Consider the following 21,211-nt stretch of genomic DNA (forward strand, 5'->3'; position numbering starts at 1 on the left):
ATGACTGTGTGTATGTGTGCCTGTGCCTGCATATATACACATATGGGCATGCAAAGTACACATGGGGCAGCCAATATGTAAGGCAAATTTTTTTTTGTGCTATAGCTGGAATTAAAGAAGAGAGAGGGGAAGCTAGGSGTGTTTATTAGTTTACCTATCCAAAAATCAGAGGTATCATTTTATGATGCAGACAAAAAGAAGTCTTCTTCTTATATCAACTTCTAAGAAGAAAGAAATAAGAGGGCACAAAAATTAAAGAAAAGATTCCAATTGAGTAAATCTTAAGAATGTTATAAAAGAATTGCTAATTAAAAGTGCAGTGGGAGCAAATTCTTATTAAAGTTAGGAAAAACATCAAAGAATCCTTTGCAAAAGTAACAGGCTGGATTATACAGAGAACAGAACAAAGAAACTAAGTATATATATTTTCATAAGAAAATGTCTGAAAGTCTGAAACGAACAGAACTTCTACACTGGAAATAAAAAAGACAGAAGAAAATTTGTCAGAATATTCGGAATGGAATAGCATAAAATAAAATCAGTGATAGTACCTAAGTAATGTAAAAGAGACTTACAGAAACATTAAGAAGAAAAAAAAATGAGCAGGAGAAGAGTGAGGGTTATATTTATTACTAAAACAGTTGATCTCTCTCCTTTTCCTTTCTATCCATCATTAGGTTTGGACAATACAGTAAGATGACTCTGTAAAAATTACTTAAAAAATGTGACCAAATTAGAAGATCTGATTTTGCAAGTGAGAGCTCATTAAATAAAAAATCTAGAGAATAGAGGAAGCTGAAAAACATTAAAGAAAAAGGGAACAAGGCACTGCTTTTTAGAAGAGGAGTGATCCTGGTGATTGCTATCTAGTCAGTAAGACTGTTCTTCATAACATAATGGAGTAAAGAACCACAGAAGGCCACATACCTAGCAATTACATAGAAGCACTTAGTGGGATGAAGATAGGATTAGGAAAACGACTGACCTAAGGAGYATCTATTCATATTTAATACTGATCTCATAATGAGGCAAGCAGACTTCTTAATTAACGTGCTGGAAAATATAGCTGAGTAAGAGGATGAAATTAAGAAAATGAAACTTTATATTAAAGAAGGAAGAACCTATCATCAGAATGATTTATATCTCATTCCYGGGTATGTTTCTCAAGGTAAATGAYATAACCTTATTACTAGGATCACTGTGTAAAGCAGAGGAACTCTATTCTCTATTCYATACTCTAAAAATTGTGAGACTAACATCCTGCTTCTGCTGGCACGTGCATCATTGTAAAGTAAGTGGCATTTCTGTTGAAATCAAATACATTATGACTGTATAAAACTGGAAATAAGCTAGATATACTCAAGCTTATTATTATAAAAATACATAATTTGAAGATAATAGAAAATAACAAGGATTATCTTGTTTACTGAAATTTAACACATTTCTTGCTATAAATTTTGTACATCCAGCACGTTTCAGACTGGATAGAAGATACAACGTGTGCCAGCAGGTGTCAATGAAACACAACGCACTGAAGGTGAGCCACGGTATGGAAGATGGCAGAAGGAAGGCAGAGCTACCAAAATACTGCTAAATGCTCACAAGTATTAGAAGAATTCAGAACAAGGAACAGTCCAAGGACAGAACTAAAGCAGATACAAAGCAGAATAATAAATAGAAAGTAGGCAAAGAAAATCCCTACTAAAAAAAAAAAAAAAATTAGGAAAAGCAACTAGCAACATAAAGCAGGAGTCTGCAAAAGCTTTCAGAAATATGTACTTTGTTGTCAGTTGTGGCTTCCAGTTGCTGTTGCAGCTTTGCAATCTCTTCATGAAGATGATCTATTTCCTGCTCCTTTTCTTGCATGATGTGAGCGAGTTTCCCAGCCACGACATGACGGTCCTTTACGGCAGCATCTTCAGACTTCTGGATAGCTAATCCCAGTATGTCCATTTCATCCTACCAAGAAAACCCAAACCATATTGAAGTTGTACATAACACATTCTACTATTCTTCTATTAGTATTTTATTATAATATATAATATAATATATAATACAACATATGATATAATATAATGTAATATATAACATTACATTATTATAATATCATAATAATTATAATTAGAATACTATAATACTATATTATATATTATATATTATATATTATATATTATATATTATATATTATATATTATATTATATCATATACCATATATAATATATTTTATATATTATTATATATTATTATATTATATATATTATATTCTATATTATATTATTAATAATAAATACTAATAGAAGTATAATATAATATTATTAATAATATAATACTTAATATAATATAATAACTTAAATACTAATAGAAGTATAATATAATAAGTTATAGGAAGTGAAATATCAAAAAGGCATGAAATGAAAAATAGGAGACTGAGAAAGAAGAAAGAATTTGAGATCTTGGCTTTTCATTCTGGAGGATGAAGGAGAAAAAATATTCTAGGCTTCTCTGGTCCAGAATTACCTTAAATGACTTGTTCTCTTGTTCCAGTTCTTCCAAACGTGTCGTGAACTCCTTTCGCTGAATTTCTAGTTGCATATGCAGTTGCTGAACTTCTTCATTTTTATTTTCTAGCTCCTCTCGAAACTGTTCGAGCTGTTCCTCAAGGTTTGTGACCTACATTTCCAAAATAAATGGCAAAAGGCTGTAGTGCCATAGCAGAAATGTAATGGCCATAATTTTCAAGGGCAGTGTAACTGTTCACAGTTCACAGTTTAAGCACTATTATGCACAAACARCAGAATCTGTACTCATTGAACCTCTGATATAGTCTATTCTAAAACTAAATGGAATTTTAAAACCCATGAAAACCAACTAAAGTCACTACACTAGTTCCAGAGACTTTAATTCAGTCATTATTTTGAAATAACATACTACTTCTTAATTGAGCCAAATTATCCTTCCAGAAACATTTTCTTGTTAATTCTGACTAGCACAGAAAAGAGCAGCAACTATCGTAGTTACCAGAGAATTTTAAAGGGATTTGGACCTCTGTGTCTCTGATCTGTTCATAATTTTTTAAATAATTTTATATATTATAGAATGTTACCTGCATTGTTCCTTAAATTCAAAATAAGGCAAAAACTTACAATCCCAAATATCAGAGAAAACACTGGAAACACTTCATAGATRTTATACCTCCTTTTCCTTTCTGTCCACAGCTTCTCGTTCAGCTTGCARTTGTACCTCAAGTGGTAATTCTCCTTTTATTATGATGGCGCCAAACTGTTTCCTTTCTTCCACCTTTAAATAAGCATTGTAAAATTGYTATTTATTAATTAATGAGAAGCAAAAAAAAAAAAAAATTCTGGAGAACAAAGCATGCAACAGCAGTAAATACATGGCAATTTTAGATCAAGCAATACCTTGTGCAAGTTGTCGGTGCTGACGATTAAGGCTTGTTCCAGTTCTCTTATTCTGCATTCCARTTTYTCAATTTCTTCRTTTCGCTCTTGTATATCTCTCTGAAGTTGCTCTTTAGAGAGCAAAAGCTCGCTGCATCTGTCTGTTTTTTCTTTTAGATGATTTGTTAATTGCTCAACCTGGTGACAATGTGACAAGAAGATGAACATATCGTAATAGATTGGAATAATTTCTGAGCAGAAGTAACAACGTTCATTTGTGACAGAGAAAAAAAAAGCACTCTTTTTTTCCCTTTTAATGAATCTCCTACTCTCCAGGTAAAATAGATAGCAAAGATAGAATATTGTAGCAGTCCTACATCCTTCAGAAATGCTGTATGAATTTTGGAAGTCTGATATTTTGGACTATATCATTTACTCTCAAGAACAGATCATGTTCTTCTTAAGAATTCAGATTTTCCAATGTTAAAAAAAATGTATCCAAAACGAAATAATATTGCATCCCTATGTAGCCTACTTAGATGAAATGGATTTTTTTTTTTTTTTAAGGATTAAAGGTCTTGACCTTAGGTTCTATTTGCATCTTTGAGAAATATCATAGCTCTAAAAATCCTATTTGAAATAAACAGGTGATTAGTGGCACACTGACACCCCAAAGCTCACTGGGACTCTAACATTCAAGAGAATTGCTGCAATTCAACCTCAAGAAGCTAAGATCTGTTTCTTGCTGGGTTGGTAAAGTAAGAGCAAACAGATTTGATGGATCATATCCTTTGCACTTCCCATAGCAGGAAAAATGTCTAAATAAAGCATTTTGAATGTCAGTAGTGCACATATTTGTGGCTCAAAAGCTAGAAAGGAAAGAGTATATGATACTCTTAGGGTATCTTATAGCAGGTATAGGAACAATCCCAGTTCTAGCAGTATTGCAGAAATGCTTTAGTCATAAAATACAGGTAAGAAAGACACATGAGTAACAGCTCCATGCTGTTAGGCCATCACACACCTGACATCAAGGAGGTGCAGATCAGGTACATCATGAAATAGGTTCATTACAATACTTTAAAATTTTCTGTTTTGTCAARCATCTTCCGTGAGAATAAGCAAGAAGCTCCCTTACCTCTCTGGTCTGGTGCTCATTGACAGGCTGACTCCTCTGGGGAACCTTCAGCTGCTGCTCCAGCTTCTGTATCTCCTGCTGGAACACATCTCGCTCATGCTCTCTGTCAACTGCTTGCTCCTGGAAGAGCAAATATGATAATATTGATGAAGCAACAGAAAAAAAAAGTCTCAAAACTCTCAAAACTCTCAAAACATTCAACAGATTCTTGTCCCAGAAGGTACATTTCTGTTAGCCTGGTGTGACTCACTCAAAATCTTACAAAGCCAGCATTTGCTTTGAAACAAGACGGAAAACAGGTGCCCGGCCTTCTTCACAAAACAAGCGTTTTACAATACTTACGTCCAGAAATTTTCTTGTTTTCTCGAGTTGCTTCTCCAAAGCCTGGTTTTGCTGCCGTAAGTCCATTAGTTCTGCATTTTTTTCTTGTTCCARCTCTATAAAACGATTAACCTGCTCTTCCAAGTCTATTTCCAAGACTTTCACTTGCTTCTGGAGGTCATCATACTCTTTTTCAGCTTGACGTTGTACTTCAATTTTTTCTTTCATTAGCTTTTCTGTTTCATCCAGCAATTCTGGTTGCAACAAATGTATAATATAACTTCTTTTAGATTAAGAAGAGTTAGTAATATTGTGAAGCCAAACCACTCCCAAAGGCTGTACGTATCCATGCTGTACTTGTTAACTGGTTTGGGTTTTTACTATTTTTTTCTTTTTAGAAAATATATTTTTCAGAGGAAAATAATCAAGGTAATCACCAAAAGCTATACAAATTCATGTTAAAATCACTGTCCGTTAGAGGACTATTAAAGAAGTTCTTTCAGATCACAAATTACACAGAAAGGAAGAAGGGATTGGTTCCATCTACAGCTGGAGCCACCACAAGGGTTAACAGTGGAGAACAGAAAAGCCAACCCTCTTCTCATCATCAGTGTCAGTGAAAATGATCCACTCCCAGTCTTTAATCTTTGATGTGATACATACGAAAAAAAAGAGTGAATATTGAAAGACTTAAGAGAGGTTATCAGGCAGACAGAGAGGGAAATTACTGACCTGTAACTGGAACTTTGTAAAAACACATGCCTGATTTTGAGTCCGCACGAAATGCTGACAAGCGTACATAGTAAAGCCCCAAACCACTTTTTTAAGATCTTTAAGCCACAGCCCCATGAAGTACATATCACCTAAACATATGCATCCATTGAGGTAAAAATCCAAACTGTAAAATAGATTTACATTTGGAGAATCTTTAAAACATGATTGATATTTAGACAGATACAATACAATTTACTTCACTACAGAAGAAAGATCCTTTGGACACCATCATCTTACATCGTATTTAACCAATTTCCATTTTTAGGTAACCATTGCATGCCAACATAACACATTATTTAGTTATCATAATGAATAGCTTCACTATACTTAAAAATGAAAAGAAGAAGGAAAAAAAGAAGGCTGCAAAAGATACCTTTCCGATACCGATACCCTTCTGAGCATCTGTAATTCRTAGGTGAATAAGATGATGGTTATTAATGAATCTGCTTATTATGCTTAGGAATTGTCAGAAATGGTGTTAGTGAAGAGTAAAACTGAATATGAAATTATGAAATACAACATCAAAGCTGCAGGCCAGTAAGAATTACAAGTAATGTCAGTAAGCTGAAAGCCCAATAATCCTGATTAACAACGTGAGTACGTGTCAGTCTTGCACCCAATTAACGATTGGCCATGCAATACACAAACACACCTGCTTGGGAAGCTGCATCGACTGCAGCATCTACTAGGCCTAGGAGAACAGAGAGAGAGAAAACAAAACAAAAAGAAGCAAAGTAATTCACATGCCAGCTCGAGTTTTCTTGTGGTGCAACAATGTAAGAGAAAATGAAGCCAAAGATAGAACGTGGCACTTAATGGCAAAGTTGTTGGGATAACTTAGGGAATGCAGTAGGTTATTCTCGTATGCGTGACATAAGTGTATGTACATATAGTTCATAGAATTGCTTGTTGTTACTGTTGTTATACATGAAAATGACTGAGAAATTATTTAGAAATGTAAAAAAYAACTAAACTGGGCTCAGACCCAAGTATAAAAGAGGAAGCAATGGGCTGTTCATTTTTATACAAAACGGATTCAGGAAATTGCAAATACACAGTAGGAAGTATCTTGAATATATGTTCAGCAACCTAGAAATAATATATACTGCAATAAACTTTTGGGTGCTAAAGAATATGGTAACTTCACCCTGCTATTTACAATGTTAAGTTCTGCAGTCCTCGAAAGATCAGTACTGTTTAACACACTAATACTGTTCCACTCTCAAMCATAAAATGTTCATTCTAATTTTTAGTTTAAAAAAAGATTTAAAAGATGCCTTTACTGCAGGAAGACAAATTGCTAACACACAACTTTTGCACCATTCTTCCCCAAAAGAGGAATTTGCTGGAAAAGCACAACTTCTTTTATGCTTATCATACATATGGATATCATAWGTACTTCCATCATATTTGCCAGTCTCTCTAAATCTCTAAATATGGGAAAATATTTACTCCAGTATTTCTATACATAGGTGCTGACTTTGAGATACTCCATYTCCAGTGATGATATAAATAAAAATATTCAGATTTTCAGAGGCATCACCTCTGAAAATTCAGTCATTTTTTGTTTAAATATTGAAAACAGTTACCAATCTAAGGCTAGGCACCAAGTATAAAAACACTGGCCATACCACATTTTTATTGATAACTAAAAGAGAGGAAATGCACCAAGGTTTCTGCATCTTATTTGAAAATACAAGAAAATCTCATAGAAGGACTGTGAGGAATACATACGTTGCTCTACAGGCCCCGCATCTGCTCGCATGGCATCCTTCTGTCTGGACAGGAGCTCCTTCTCTTCCCGGATTTGCTGCTGTTCAGCCTCTAACTCCTGTAATTTGTTACCTGTACACAGCAGTTCCTGCTCAAGATGGTCAATTATATCTATTTTTTCCTGAAGTTGTTTTTCCAGAAATGCTTTGTCATCTGCATAACCATCAATGAGGCCTGTAGAACAGATGGGAGGATAGATTCAATACGTTAAAAAAATCAGTTTTGATTTTTTTGCGTGGTGAAGTCCCTATAKTATTCTCACACGAATACACAGGCACGACAGATCCTCAACACCTGAACACTTCTGTACTCAGCACATGATTTCATGTGTTGATTCACATCAACACAATGCATTGTTGATGTGCTGTAAACTCCTCCTCCTCCCCTTTTTCTTTTAAAGAGATTTGATGAAAGTTGTCAGAGCTCAGTGAACCAACTAGCATTAGCTTTCTATGGCATTCCTTAGATAAGTCATACYTGATGGGCCACTAAAACACAAGAGGTTTGAAAATGCCTCAGCTGCAGCAGTTTTGGTGGTACATATGAAATGATCAAGAAAGACATCCTTTAATTCAAGGGAAGACAGGGCCATCAGACGTGTCCTGTGAGTTCTCGTCTCAGGCCTCACCAAGGAGCTGAGTATGAGAAGGCAGTTTGGCTTTGCCCGAGTGCACTCACACCTCGGCTCAATGAGCAGAAAAAAAATAAATAAATAGAGTTCTATGGCATCCTTGTTTTATTACATCAAAAAAAAAAAAAAAGTTCCTGTCATTAAGTGCATTTGTATCAGATGTTCAGAGGAAAAAAGGAGGAAAAAGATTCAATTAACTCAGGAGTTATAAAGCACGTACATTAAAATGGTAAAGGGTACAAATGGGCTCAGTTTCTGCAAGACTGTATTGAATTAATTCTCTACAGATGATCTAATTCTGCATATAACTTAGTTGTTTGGTTGTGAAATGCATGTATCTAGGGTTGAAACTGTAACATCAAATTCTGTATCCTGTGTTCCGCTGTCTACAAAGTGGCATCTAGTAGGAGTTTCTTTGTTGCTATTAGTTTCTTTGCACAAGTAACCTTTGTAACAGAACGAGGTACACTCATGACAAGAGTCTGGGTCATTTTCAGATCTGTTTCTTGTCTGGTAATAGGACAGTAATAGAAAAAATATAAAATTACGGCAGATTTTTGCCTTTAAAATTRAACACTAACCCCACTGCTTTGTCCTAATTATTTTATTTTTGAAGATTTGTGAATGTAAACTCTATCAAGTCCAAAGTAACTGTCTTCCAAGCAGTGCAACAGACATAAAAGTGACCTAGTTTCTGAAGTCTCTCAGTACTAAACAGTTTTAAGCACTAAGTACTTTGCAGTGGTGGCCAACGACAGGACTAGAGGAAACAGCCACAAATTGAAGCATGAAAAATTCCACAGGAACTTAAGGAAAAAATTCTTAACAGTGAGRGTGACAGAGCCCTGGAACAGGCTGCCCAGGGAGGCTGTGGAGTCTCCTTCTCTGGAGATCTTCCARACCCGCCTGGATGCCGCCCTGTGCCCCGTGCTCTGGGTGTCCCTGCTGGAGCAGGGGGTTGGACTGGATGATCCCTAGAGGCCTCTTCCAACCTTAATGATTCTATGACTATAAAAGGCGAATGCAAAACTCATCAGCTCATCAGAGAAGCTACTCACCTTCTGCTTTACTGAGCTCCAAAGCCAGCTGCTCCCTGGCCTTGATTTCTTCACTAAGACGCTCTTGCAGTTCCTCTTGGCATTTGATAAATTCTGTGGCTTCTTGTTCCTTTTTGAAGGATTCTCGCATGAGTTCTGTCTGCGTAATTTTAGCATGTTCAAGCTACCACAGGAAAAGAAGACAGAGATTAGATAAATCAAAGAATTTTTGATAAATATCTATTCCAGCATTTATATTTAGTTTACAATTGTTTTCCAGTGTGATTAGTACACAGCTCCAGTGGATATTTGGTAAGYTTGGTATCTGAACACATATCCCTGACTACAACATGAGAACTGACTCAACAGAGMAGCCTAAGCAGAGACTCATGAGGACCGTGTACTGAGCAAGGCACGTGCCTAAATCCGTGTCCGTGTTCCGCCCACGCCTCATTTATGAGTTTACACTAGATTCACCTGTATTTACACAGAAGTTTCATGCTAAACATGCACAGAAGCCATCACCCATCGTATCCTTAAAATGGCTAAAACTGGCTGAAATTTTGATATAAATCAGCACAAGTGGTATCAGTTTTGCTCTCAAGCATGAAAACATTAAAAACAAAAAACAAAACAAAATAAAAGGATTCTGGCTACACTGCACTTTTCAACCAACCAAACAGCAAAAGTTGTGGTGCTTCTGACTGCATCTGCRTAACAGAACTATTTTTACTCCTCTTTCCCCCTCTGATGAGGAAAGGCGTTTAATCCACATCACCACGGCTGTAACACAGCACCACTGATGCGTGTCACCACAAGTGTAAAACAACATAATTAACCACTAACCTAAACAACTGGAAAGCCAGGACTGAAGTGCTAAAAAGCAGCGCGTGCTCAGCACCCAGTTCAGACCTACTCAAAGCTATAACTTCAAGATAGACTCAAAGTCAGTGTTACAAAAGCAATATAGTAAGGACATACTAYTACCACAAGGAGATCTGTACTTCCCAACTATTAATGTTTACTGTCTGTACCTGTCTCTTGGAAGGACATAGAAATACAGGCTGGAAGGCATTAGACTTGATGGAGCTGAACAGGTCGTGAGTTCTTTGTGCATCTTGTATTCAGAATATGACAACACTTCAGAAAATGGAACACGTATTTCCTGCTTCTCCCCCATTGTTTTTCCTTTTAGTATTATACATACTGGCAGATATTTGTATTATAATATCTTCAGTGATTTTGCTGCTGTTTCCTATGCAATATGTTCTCTCTTTTTCTTCAGAAATAAAAGCTCTCAGACTCTCCATGAGTTTAGTTCCTAGGTGCAGCTAACTTGCTTTACTAAAGGCTTTGCAGCCTCTGAACACAGGTTAGAAACACCATATAGACACACACAGTTATTCATTTTAAAAACAAAACTATAGTTTCAAAAGAATAACTAAATAATCAATAGATTCTCTTTTAAGACACGATGTATTTAAAGACTTGATTTGGTTCCTTTCATGTTTCTTTTTAGAAATCACCTTGAATTATACTGTATTTGCACCGGTTTAAGCCTTTTTTAAAAATCACAGAGTATTCTTAAAACTTTCTTGCATTTTAAAGTGTTGCATGAAAAACTATGCCGTTAAAAGAAAAACATGTAACAAGGTTACTGGACATTGACCACCATAACATGCCATTAGAAAGCCTGTGCCATTTAGTGCTGCTAGTCAGTGCATAAAAGCTACTGCATACCCCTCCAAACCTATGTCAATCATAGTAAGAAAAATGTTAACATGTGTCAGTGAAGTATCTGTATTAGAGAACTTAAATTTATATATTTCAATACATTTCTGCAACTGCTAAAATTCTTCTGGCAGAAATGAACAGAAACTTTTTTAAATAAAGGCTTTTTCAGTGGCTATTAAAAACTATCTGGGAACCGCTAGCAGAATATAAGTTTAACCATAAAGACAAAAATTATATATGAGACAAGTTTATATTACTCTATTATCTTGTATTTAAGCAGGTTAAAATACAATTTCCTTTAAAAACTATCATACTTACTGAATAGGGAGGTGTAGGCAAGGAGATTTTAGAGACAACTTTTAAAACGTGTCCATTTCTTTTGTGGCTGAAGTGAAAAATTGATGTATTTACGACGACAGAATTATTCTCATCCAAGTGCTCAGGGAAAGGAAAAGGGTTTGGTAGAGGCACACGAGACTCAACCTCGCAAGTATTTTCTTCTTGGCCTTCTGCCCACAGACCACTAAAGAAATTAGAGGCCCAGTAGGTGCGGTAGGAATCCATGGCAGAGTCCTGCTGCTGCCACCGCCTTCTTATCTGGCACACTGGGATTTTGCACTCGCTAGGTTGGCYTTACAAAGTCCTCACGTTAATAAATCCGTGACAGAGCACATAGACTTAGCAGTGTGGGAACTCGGCTGAGGCGCTGCCGGCGACAAAGCAACTGCAAAACCACCAGGAAGCTACCGATCGCGCCCACAAGGAACCCAGGAGTAATTAAAAATAAATAAATAAATGCACAAAWAGAAACTCCCCAAACCCATAAAATCCGTGCAAGAAAGCTTCATCAAGCTACTTCCAGCAATCCTCAGTGAAGCTGCAGGCGGAATGGCAAGGCAAGCCTTCCAGGAGGAGCCGGCCGCTGATTCCCAAGGCGAGGARGCGCCAGCCCGTCCTGCCTGGCGGGGAGCACTGCAGCAGGGCAGCAGAACAGAAGCCACCAGCGAGCCTCAACCTCTGCTAGGGCGAATGCAGAGAAAACACCGGCCCGACACCGTGCGACCTCACTCCTGCTCTCGGAGCTGCCTCCCCAGGAGCAGCTTGCTCCAGCTTGGCTGCTTCAAGTATTTCCTGCCAGCAAAAGCCGGAGGCCGGGGGAGTGGCTTCAGGGATCTACCTGCACACAGCCCTCCCCAGCAGGTGGAATTTGAATTTAGGCCCTCACCCTGCGCCCTGCCTGGGAGGATTCAGATCCTGCTGTGCCGGGACAGGCTGCAAGCGCCTCCTCTGACCGGTCCACAGGTTCCTCTCATTCTYTCAAGTTTGATTCAAGAACTCGGGACATATCGATATGCAAAATACAACTAATTAAGAGGAAAGGTTATTTTCTGCCTCATTTTTCTGCCTTACTTTAGGTTTAAAGGTTATTTAAGGTTATTTTTCCCTCTGTAGTATTTTATAACRTGCTCTATTTTGAAACATTTAAAAATAATTGCTATGTCTGCAAGGCTTAAGATGCACACAGGAATTTGTATACAATTTAGTAAGTCCACACTAGGCATTGCAAATGAGACAAGTTTGAGTGCTTGCCTAAGTGTCTCCACAGAGCAGACAGAAAGGACATCAAGGTTTATACCTAATATACAGGTACTGTGGGAAAACAAGAAAACAGATAAACATTTTATTCACTTTTTAAATTTCTCATCAGAGATAAGTCCATTTTTGAATACATTTCATGTAATTCTCATGAAAAAAAGTGTGAGGGAGCATGCACGTGTGTTGTGTACATTTGAGTCAAAAAATCTCTCTCTCTCTTGCCAATATTGGCCATGTCTCGTGTACAAAGCTAGGAACAGACAGCGAACTTGCCTGATCAATGGACAATAAGCAGAAATAAACTGCTTAGAATTTTTGGATTGTTYTCCTTCATATGAAAGAAGTAAAAAGTCACTATAGAAACATCTTTCACAACAGCTCGATAACTTAGGTCCAAAACTATTCCATTTAAAGGTCAGCAACAAACTGTCCAGAAGAAAGAAGCCCCATAATTTATGACACTTTTATAAGCACTGCATGAATCCTTAATTACTTTCCATGTGCTTTTCTTCAACATTTAAAGAACATGATATAGACAGATTTGCTTCCARTTTCCATCAATAACTTTAAGCACGTATGTTACAGTATCTATATATGCAATCTATACAATCTGTATTATATATAATCTATATAATACTATGTATCCTTTCTCGATATGTAATTCTGGGGCTTAAACTAAAAGAAGGGATCAACAACAAACAAAATCAAACCAAAAATCCCTAAACCACTTTTTTTTTTTTTCCAACTACATGTGGGCTCAAACAGAAGGGCTGCTACACAATTAGTTTGCAAATAAATGCAATGCAGAGACTGATTTGCAAGATCAACCAGACTAATTGCTTTAGTAAACCAGAGGGGATTTTGTTTCATTTGTAGTTAAATTATTTTGTAACTTTAATGTGTCACAATGTAGCCTTTTATCTTTGTCTTGAATCATCTCTGAATTCTAGTCTCAGTTGSGTTAAGGAGTTGGCTCAAAATACTGAGTTCCACAGGAGACACTGAATTGACAGCAGACTGACTGATCTACTGTAACTAGTCACACTACTGGCTCATACTTAAAATACAGAATATGAAAATAGACCAGACTTTTCCAGACGCTATGAAATAAATTTCTAGTCAATCCAGCAGTATTTACTGTATCCCTAAAAGAGGTAGTACAATTACAATCTCAACTGTAACAAAAGAAAGTCGATGCTGTAGAAATGAATTGTTAATCTGCTACTATCTTTGGTATTTGTGAGAAAAGAGTATATATTTTGCCCTTAAATTACTCACGATACTTCTATATATTTCAAAAATAATCCTAGCCTTTAAGTATATATGTAATGCACAATTCCGTCCCAGGAAACACGTAATGTTAGCAAACCTAATAGCAGAACTGCTGGAAACCAGTATAATGGAGAAATGCAGAGCTATTTTTTGGTGACCGCAAAAGATTAAGGCTGTAAAGATTAAGGCTGTAAACATTGAAGTATAAAAAGTTTATAAAATTAAAATACCACCAGCATCTTCTACATTCTACTACATTTTRTGGTACGGAAGCAGCTCATGTCATGTACCTATCTGAAAGGCTCATCTTTACCAAATCAYGACTTTTTTTCATTTCTTTGGTATGCTCAAAATTCTTTGGATTTGTTGTTAGTAAAAGAAATCTATCTACATCTCAGATGTGTACAAACGTTGAACAATGCTTCACAAAAACAGATGCAGTATGACCCTCCCAGAATTTCACTTACTACAACTAACAAAGTTGAAGCAGCAAGTTCAGAACCCCTGAACACAGTGAATGTGGCCTGGAGGCTCAAATGCCCTCATGAAGGCAAAATACAACAAACAAATAAATAAATACATACATACATAATAAACCCAAATGAGCATTCATTGAAATGTATTTGGGTCAATCTCATCTGGTATAGATTTAAAGCCATGCAAGAAAATGTGATTAGATGCCAGTAGCTCTTTGGGAAAACCAGAACCAGATCTAAATCTATTAACCTGATCTGTTAATACCTGTCAAGGAATTACTTTGGATGCTTGAAGAGCCTTAGCCAACACTACAGCATCAGCCCTCTGTACCTACACATGCAAGAACTTGCAGAATAATAGCTTAATAAAAATGGATACTTAAAGTTCCTAATGGACAAACAGTGAATAAAAGAGCACCTACTTATGTATTTTCATCTTGAAACCTTTATCATCTAGAAGTTACAGTAGGGGCAGCGTGAGCTCAGTATGTAACTGACTTCAATTAACAAGGAAAATAAAGTGAACTTCATAAAGCAACTAAAAATCCCACCAYGCAAAGCACGAGCAGAAAGGGGTACTGACACTGCCTCTTCCTTGGAGATGATACATGAGTCACACACCTCTACATATCAGTGCTGAGCCACWGACTTCCCTTCCAGATGTATGGAACTTTAAAACACAGCTGAAAGACAGCAGATTTCGATCTCTTTGGGCAACCAAGAGACTAAGATGTTTAACAGGAGAACTGGGCACAGTTGCCTTTTCATAGGGGCCAGAGGGATGATGCTCTGACACCTCTCCTCGGAAAGCAGGTGACTGTTGAGCCCTACTCTGGTAARCACACCTACATCCAGACATGTAGTTCACTGCAGTCCAAAGCAGATCTCCAATGTGAACCTGAATTCGTCACTAAGGTCATGCTGCGGCACAGCACAACTTACACAACTGAAGTCCTGTTTTTACYTTCGAAATGAACCTACAGGTTTTGGACTTAGTTTATCAGCCTAAAATATTTTCATGAGGAAAAAAGAAGACAAGGTGTAAGATTCAAAGCATGTTACCATCATATCACCCTACCTGATTTGAAGTTTCATTGATAGCTTCCAGAAGTTTTTCAACAGCTGCTTGCAGTCGAGAACTAACATTCAGAACCAATTCTTCATTTTCAGGATCTATTTCCACGCCACTTTCTGCAAGATGYTGGGTCAGCAGTCCTTCATCTGTTGCTCCTGACCAGATGTTGATATCATCAATTCCCATATTACTACCATGGTAAGAGGAACAGGGCTCTGAAAAAWTAATAATTTTCTTTTTACATAGATTCAAAACATCAAAACATTAAAAAAAATTAGAATGCTAAGTCTGATCACAAAGACAGAAGGGAAGTATTATATACTAAAACTTAGAAGGTGTTAATGACAAACCAGGCAGATGAGAGAGATAAAAGGAAATGTTAACAAATATTTTAGACACTCTCTCAGCATGCTTCTGGGCTGTGTATCTGATCTTGCAAACCTGTGTTGCTATCAGTAGTCCTTATGATTTTGAATAACTTGCAGTAATGACCTGCAAAAGGGGCTTTAAAATGCAACCAGGTAAAAAAAACAGGCAGCCACTGTTTCAGCCGTGACCAACTCTGCTATTGCACATTAACATCAAATTGTTAAGTCAGTAATTCAAAGAAACTCAAATAAGGTGAGTGGCAATTCCCTGGTTATGCAATTCAGACAWCTTTYCAGAACAAATAGACCAGAGTGCAGAAATTGAGCATAATTAACTAGATATTGATTAAAATGGGTAGCTGAACAAATCAAACAGAATGGAGGGGAATTCTAACTCTTTACTGAGGGGCAGGATGTCATCTTCCTACTGCTCAAAATTCTTGAAGGCTGATTCAATTTAGGGACATTATTCATTTTGTCTGAAAAGCAGGAAACAAAGTTTGCCCATGGTATTAAACTTAAGGTAGCTAAACCAGAAAACAGTAAATTTGCATATTTAGAAATGAGRGCTGCATTTAAATGACACAAGTGCAAGTATATTCCTGAGATACTTTAAAACTCCTAAAAAATAAATCACACTTCCAGTATGAAACAACAATACAATAGTGCATCACTACAATAAATAATTATTGTTGACTGAGTGACTTTRAAAATGCAAAGTGCTATTCCACTAGGCTATTTGTTTTGAAATATCCCAAGTAAAACTTTTTGCAGAAAGTTTTAAAAAYGATATTCAGTTTTACTAGAGTATTTTTGACAAGTTTTTATTTGTATTAGATTTATTATTTCATATGTAAGTTGGGATTGTTCTAAAATTCAGTAATTACTATGTGGTTATGAGAGACATTCAATACAGCACCCAGTGTTAACACAAGACCTCACACACCAAAAGCGTTTGCCTCCTTTCCTGTCACAGAAAGGACAGTATTTTTTCCCATATAGAGTAAGTGAGTATTCTTTTCTTTAAAACTTTCTCAAAAAAAAAAAAAGACTCTGATTTGAGGAAAAGGTGGTATGACCAAATGAGTTAAGAATAGTCGGTATCTGCTTGGCAATAAAATGGCAATACAAGGTTATGGTTAATTTTCACTGTAGGTTGCTGGTTATTCTATGAATAACAACAGCAAAATTGGAACAGTTTCTTTAGTTACAGAAATTCAAAATGAGGTTTTTACAGCTAAATTTTACAATTTGTCTTAAAACATCTTGTTGGCTATGAATTCCTTATATCTGCTCTTAAACAAATATCCAAACAATATTGGAAGCATCAGTTCCTTGTTGATGCCGTTTGAACCCAGCGAGATTTTGTTTTCTTTTAACTAGTTCCAGTATGATTAAACATCTAATTTTATCTTTGCATCCATGATGGTAGTAACTCATTTATGCATATACTCCACTATATGCATATGACCCATACACAACAACCTATGACAAATTTAGCTTGGCAAGATTAGTCTAGTTTTACTGTATAATTACTAAGATTTACAAAATGCAGATGTATCTAGTAATTTTCTAGCTACATCATTACTAATTCCTATCTCCTTCCATTTTGATGGTGTAATTCTACAAAATCTCTTTGTCCTCCATAGGGGAAAACCAGCAACACAATTTACATATGAATGGAATGAGTAACCAGATGGACAAAACACACATTCACAGGGCGCCCTTCAGGGACAGGGGAGGTCAAAGCGCTCTCCCATCCTGCACTTTGGGACTACATCCACAGGCCGCTGTGGCGGGAGCTCCTCTCTGTCCMCAGACCAGCCCTGGTGAAGTGTTGGAGGAGAACAGGGGATTCCCCAAACGCCTTCACATCGCARCCCCCCTGCAGTGTGAGGCCACAGCCACCACCTTTAATTAAATTGCATTTCTCAACACCCATATTTGAAGGGCTCTGGATGTCCCAAACTGTTCACGATGAGAGAGAAGCTTTAATATCCTCAGAGCCTTCCATATAAAGGACTCCTYCACACCCTCATCCTTCATTTACAAGGATAAGTGTTTCCAAATGCTGTACCAAGCACTGGTTAAAGGCTGAGCTGAGGGACATCACACTCCCTCCTTGGCCACCAACACACTTAGCAGTACCTGATGCTCTCTGGAGGTCACCCACCTTAAGCACTGACCAGGTAAGACCTGCTTAGCTTCAGAGATCTCACAAAATAAAAGTCCACAGTACAGTAGTACAGCTATAAGCCACATAAAATAAAAACAGTGACGCGTTAGTTATTGCACAATCGGCAGAAACGTGGACAAAGTCTTGGCAATGACGAGTGAATGTCCTGCTATCAATGTAGATAAGTTTTAAACTCTATTAAATATATGTCCTATAACACTTACATTCTAGTAAACTATCTGATTAAGAGATACAGCTGATTCTGCAATGATGAGTGTATGTCAACTGAAAAATCAAATTTTTTTCAAAGTAACGGCAAAAAGATTTGCAGTCTTTTACACACTCATCAGAATTTCTGGACAACTGGAGACTTTTATAGAAAAACTTAAAAATATTGAAGCCTGCTCAGGTGGTCATTGTTTAAAAGCTAAGTTTGGAATATCTCTTGCTTCTTTTTTTTTTTTTGGAATATCTCTTGCTTCTTACCTTTTCTTGCCAGTGATAAAAGGGTAAAACATGGCTTGTCCATGACAAGATTTTAATGAGAGGATTAAAAAGCCCTGTCTTGCTTATGTGAGTTCCTTTATATTTTGCCTTTGTTTCCTCTGGATAAATACAAAATAAATCAATACTAAAGAGCTAATTCTGTTATACAAAAACATCCCAGAATAAGAACTATATAATTTACTGAAATACAACTATAAAAAGAAATGAAGAAAGGAGGAGCATAATTTATGCTCCACTTTCCACTTCCATAAAGTGGAAACTTTAAAACTCTCAAAGATAAYCGAGGAAGAAAAGACAAAAGACTCCCTGGTCACTGAACTCATTCCTGCAATTTGTACTAATCCTTACAGTGTATTGGGACACCCTCCACACACCCCCTGCAAAAGAGGTAAAAACACACTCTCCTTCCCCAAGCTTTTCATTGAAACAAAACAATAGAGAATAACTGGCACAAGTAAAAATGCCTATTTCTTGTGTGAACTTACTCCTTGTAACCCAACAGAAAAAGTTTACATTGTCCACCTCAAGATTTGCAGTTCTGCGTGGCAGATATCATGGCCCAGTAAGTCATAAGAATAGAGTCCTTGCACAGAAGTGGGATAAAGAAATCTGGGTACAGAGATWGTTTCTGAGCTGTTGATTGATGCCTGTGAAGCAATACCTATTTTATTTACCTTGTGCCACAGTTGGACTCTTGTTGTGGTTTATTGCTGGGATTACGCTGGAGAAATTAAAGTCATGGGTTACAAGTAGGAAGTGAAAGAGTCTGTAGGATGGTGGATCAGTGAATAAACCTATTTTCTACCTTGTATACTGCCTGAAGCCCTAAAAGTAGGTAAAGGAGTTTGGATATTCAAGGCATGCAGTAACCTGACAGGCACCCACGTCAGAGCGGAGCCTCTGCTCCTCAGCATCCTCTAAAGCAGGAGGACCCAAAGGCTGCAGGGTCTGTCCTCACCATCCAGGGCCCCGGTCTCCAGGTGCACTGAACTCGCTGCATTACTTTGTACAAACGCTGTTCCCTCCATATGACAGGTTTTATGGCTGAAACTTGAACTTTACTCATGGTGTTGGAAATACAATTCTGTGTTAACTGATAACCTAGCCAAGGCGCCAGATAAACCCATTTTGCCCTATAAATCAGGTTATGGTTTTAGGCACACACATCTTAATGATTCAGCTTTCTTAAAATAATGGAGCAAACCAATGGATGTTCTACAAGACACTTGAGTTTTGCTTGTTGGTAAATATGGGTCACATTCAGAAGGTCAGAGAGACTTCACTCACTTAAATGCATTAATATTTCTGTTTTACTGTTAGATTTTTCTTTGCACATTTTTTTCTCAAAAATTTCCTAGGCTATTTAAATGAAGATCTGTTTGGCTAGCAAAACACAATAGGTTAAAACATATAAGCAGTGCCTATTCCTTATATGCGGAACAGAATGAAAAAAAAAAATCCTTGAGAGATTGTAACCCCTTTAGCCACTGAATGGGAGTATAGGAAATGAGTAACAACAATCTTCTGACTGAAAGTACAAATTGAATTTGTGACATATGTCTAGTTGGAGCAGGATCAAATGCTGGTGCAATCACAGAGTGCATCACAGAAAAGCACCACGTATCAGCCTGATCCTTGCAGCAGAGCTGTGTGTTCTGCAAGGCTGCTGCTCTATCAGTTTGAAAGCAAAAAGGTAAGAAAGTAGCACTGTGAGTACTACCTGAGAAACAGACTGCAAACTCTACATCCACCCATTTCAAGCCCAAGAGACAGTGGGGTAAATAGCTGGCAATGCCTGAAAATACTTATTCTCAGCAGTTTTAGTATAAGCAACTACTACTCCCTTCATTCCCATCCAAAAGTAAAGTGCAAGAACACTGCACTTYGAAAGCAGTGCTTCCCTCAACTAAACTAGATGATGATGTCAGTCCCTAAGGTCTCCTGGAGAAGTACTAAAAAATCAGACCAGAAGCTTAGACATCCAGGCTAAACTTTGGGGAAAAAGGCTAAGCCTCAAAGGGTTGAGACATCCAAATGCACAGTGATTTTCTTCACAATTACAGTGAAATGTGTACAAAAGTTGACTGTCATGAGGCTTTTTACTGAAACATCAGTACAAGCAGAGTAATGCCATTAACTTAAACCTTGAAGAATGCTCAGATGGCAGTTGTACCCATTTCCTTTCACTGCACGGACAACCTTTGTGGGGTCAACTGAGAGAGATGTCACTGTGCTACAAGTCRGACAGTCTTACACCCTGTCTTAGCCAGCCCCCAGGCTTATGGTGACCTACATCTGGAGCTAGAGGGAACGAATAATATCTTATAACCTACATTTTGAATAGACAAGTTAAAGTTCAACTTCGTTGACCATTTGTGTTACTTCCCTATGGTCTACACTTTCCTAATACTGAACTGCAGCATTCGACCTCCAGTTATTCTTCTCATTCACCAAAAAAGCTAAAATTCTAGCCCAAACCAGATGTGTAATATGCTTTAGGTTGAACTGATCTGTTGCATGTTGCTCCACCATTAGGCTCAGGTAGAATGCACATGTCTTTGCACTGGTTTATGTGTCACTGGTACCAACATATGGCAAAAAGGCCCTGCTGTTCTTTCCCAAAAAACAGAAGAATCTTGCCCCGTGGGCATGGCTTCCAGTTAGAAAGCTCCAGGGATGGCTCCCAAAAGGCCATCTGTTTGCCACCACCCTCTTCCGGAGGCTTGGGAAGTCTACAAGGACAACTGCAGGCTGCTCCACGCCAGCTGCCCTCAGTGACTGCCAATATCCCTCTGTATTGTAAAGACACAGCCTTTGATTTCAGCTCCCATTCCCCATACATGGTGAGGAAATAGTTAAGTTGGTGCAAGATGAAGTCAAGCTGTGTTTTATCCTCTTTCCTCTTGCTATCTCCAGAAGTCAAATATTTATCTT

The 21,211-nt window shown here is 37.3% G+C and overlaps 1 protein-coding gene across 1 annotated transcript in view; it reads right to left on the reverse strand.

Moving 5' to 3' along the window:
- AKAP9 (A-kinase anchoring protein 9) overlaps nt 1–21,211 on the reverse strand; it is an 82,165-nt gene that overhangs the window by 22,894 nt on the left and 38,060 nt on the right. Inside the window, exons 20-29 of the mRNA XM_026039366.1 lie at nt 15,230–15,441; nt 9,095–9,257; nt 7,367–7,579; nt 6,285–6,323; nt 4,880–5,112; nt 4,538–4,657; nt 3,421–3,597; nt 3,194–3,298; nt 2,519–2,671; nt 1,780–1,959 (exon numbers count right to left, since the gene is read on the reverse strand). Of these exons, the coding sequence (XP_025895151.1) occupies nt 1,780–1,959; nt 2,519–2,671; nt 3,194–3,298; nt 3,421–3,597; nt 4,538–4,657; nt 4,880–5,112; nt 6,285–6,323; nt 7,367–7,579; nt 9,095–9,257; nt 15,230–15,441 (1,595 nt within the window). The remainder of the gene's footprint in view (nt 1–1,779; nt 1,960–2,518; nt 2,672–3,193; nt 3,299–3,420; nt 3,598–4,537; nt 4,658–4,879; nt 5,113–6,284; nt 6,324–7,366; nt 7,580–9,094; nt 9,258–15,229; nt 15,442–21,211) is intronic.

Source organism: Nothoprocta perdicaria, unplaced genomic scaffold, assembly GCF_003342845.1.
Source record: "Nothoprocta perdicaria isolate Ctin4 unplaced genomic scaffold, notPer1 scaffold_23, whole genome shotgun sequence".
Taxonomy (NCBI): Eukaryota; Metazoa; Chordata; class Aves; order Tinamiformes; family Tinamidae; genus Nothoprocta; species Nothoprocta perdicaria.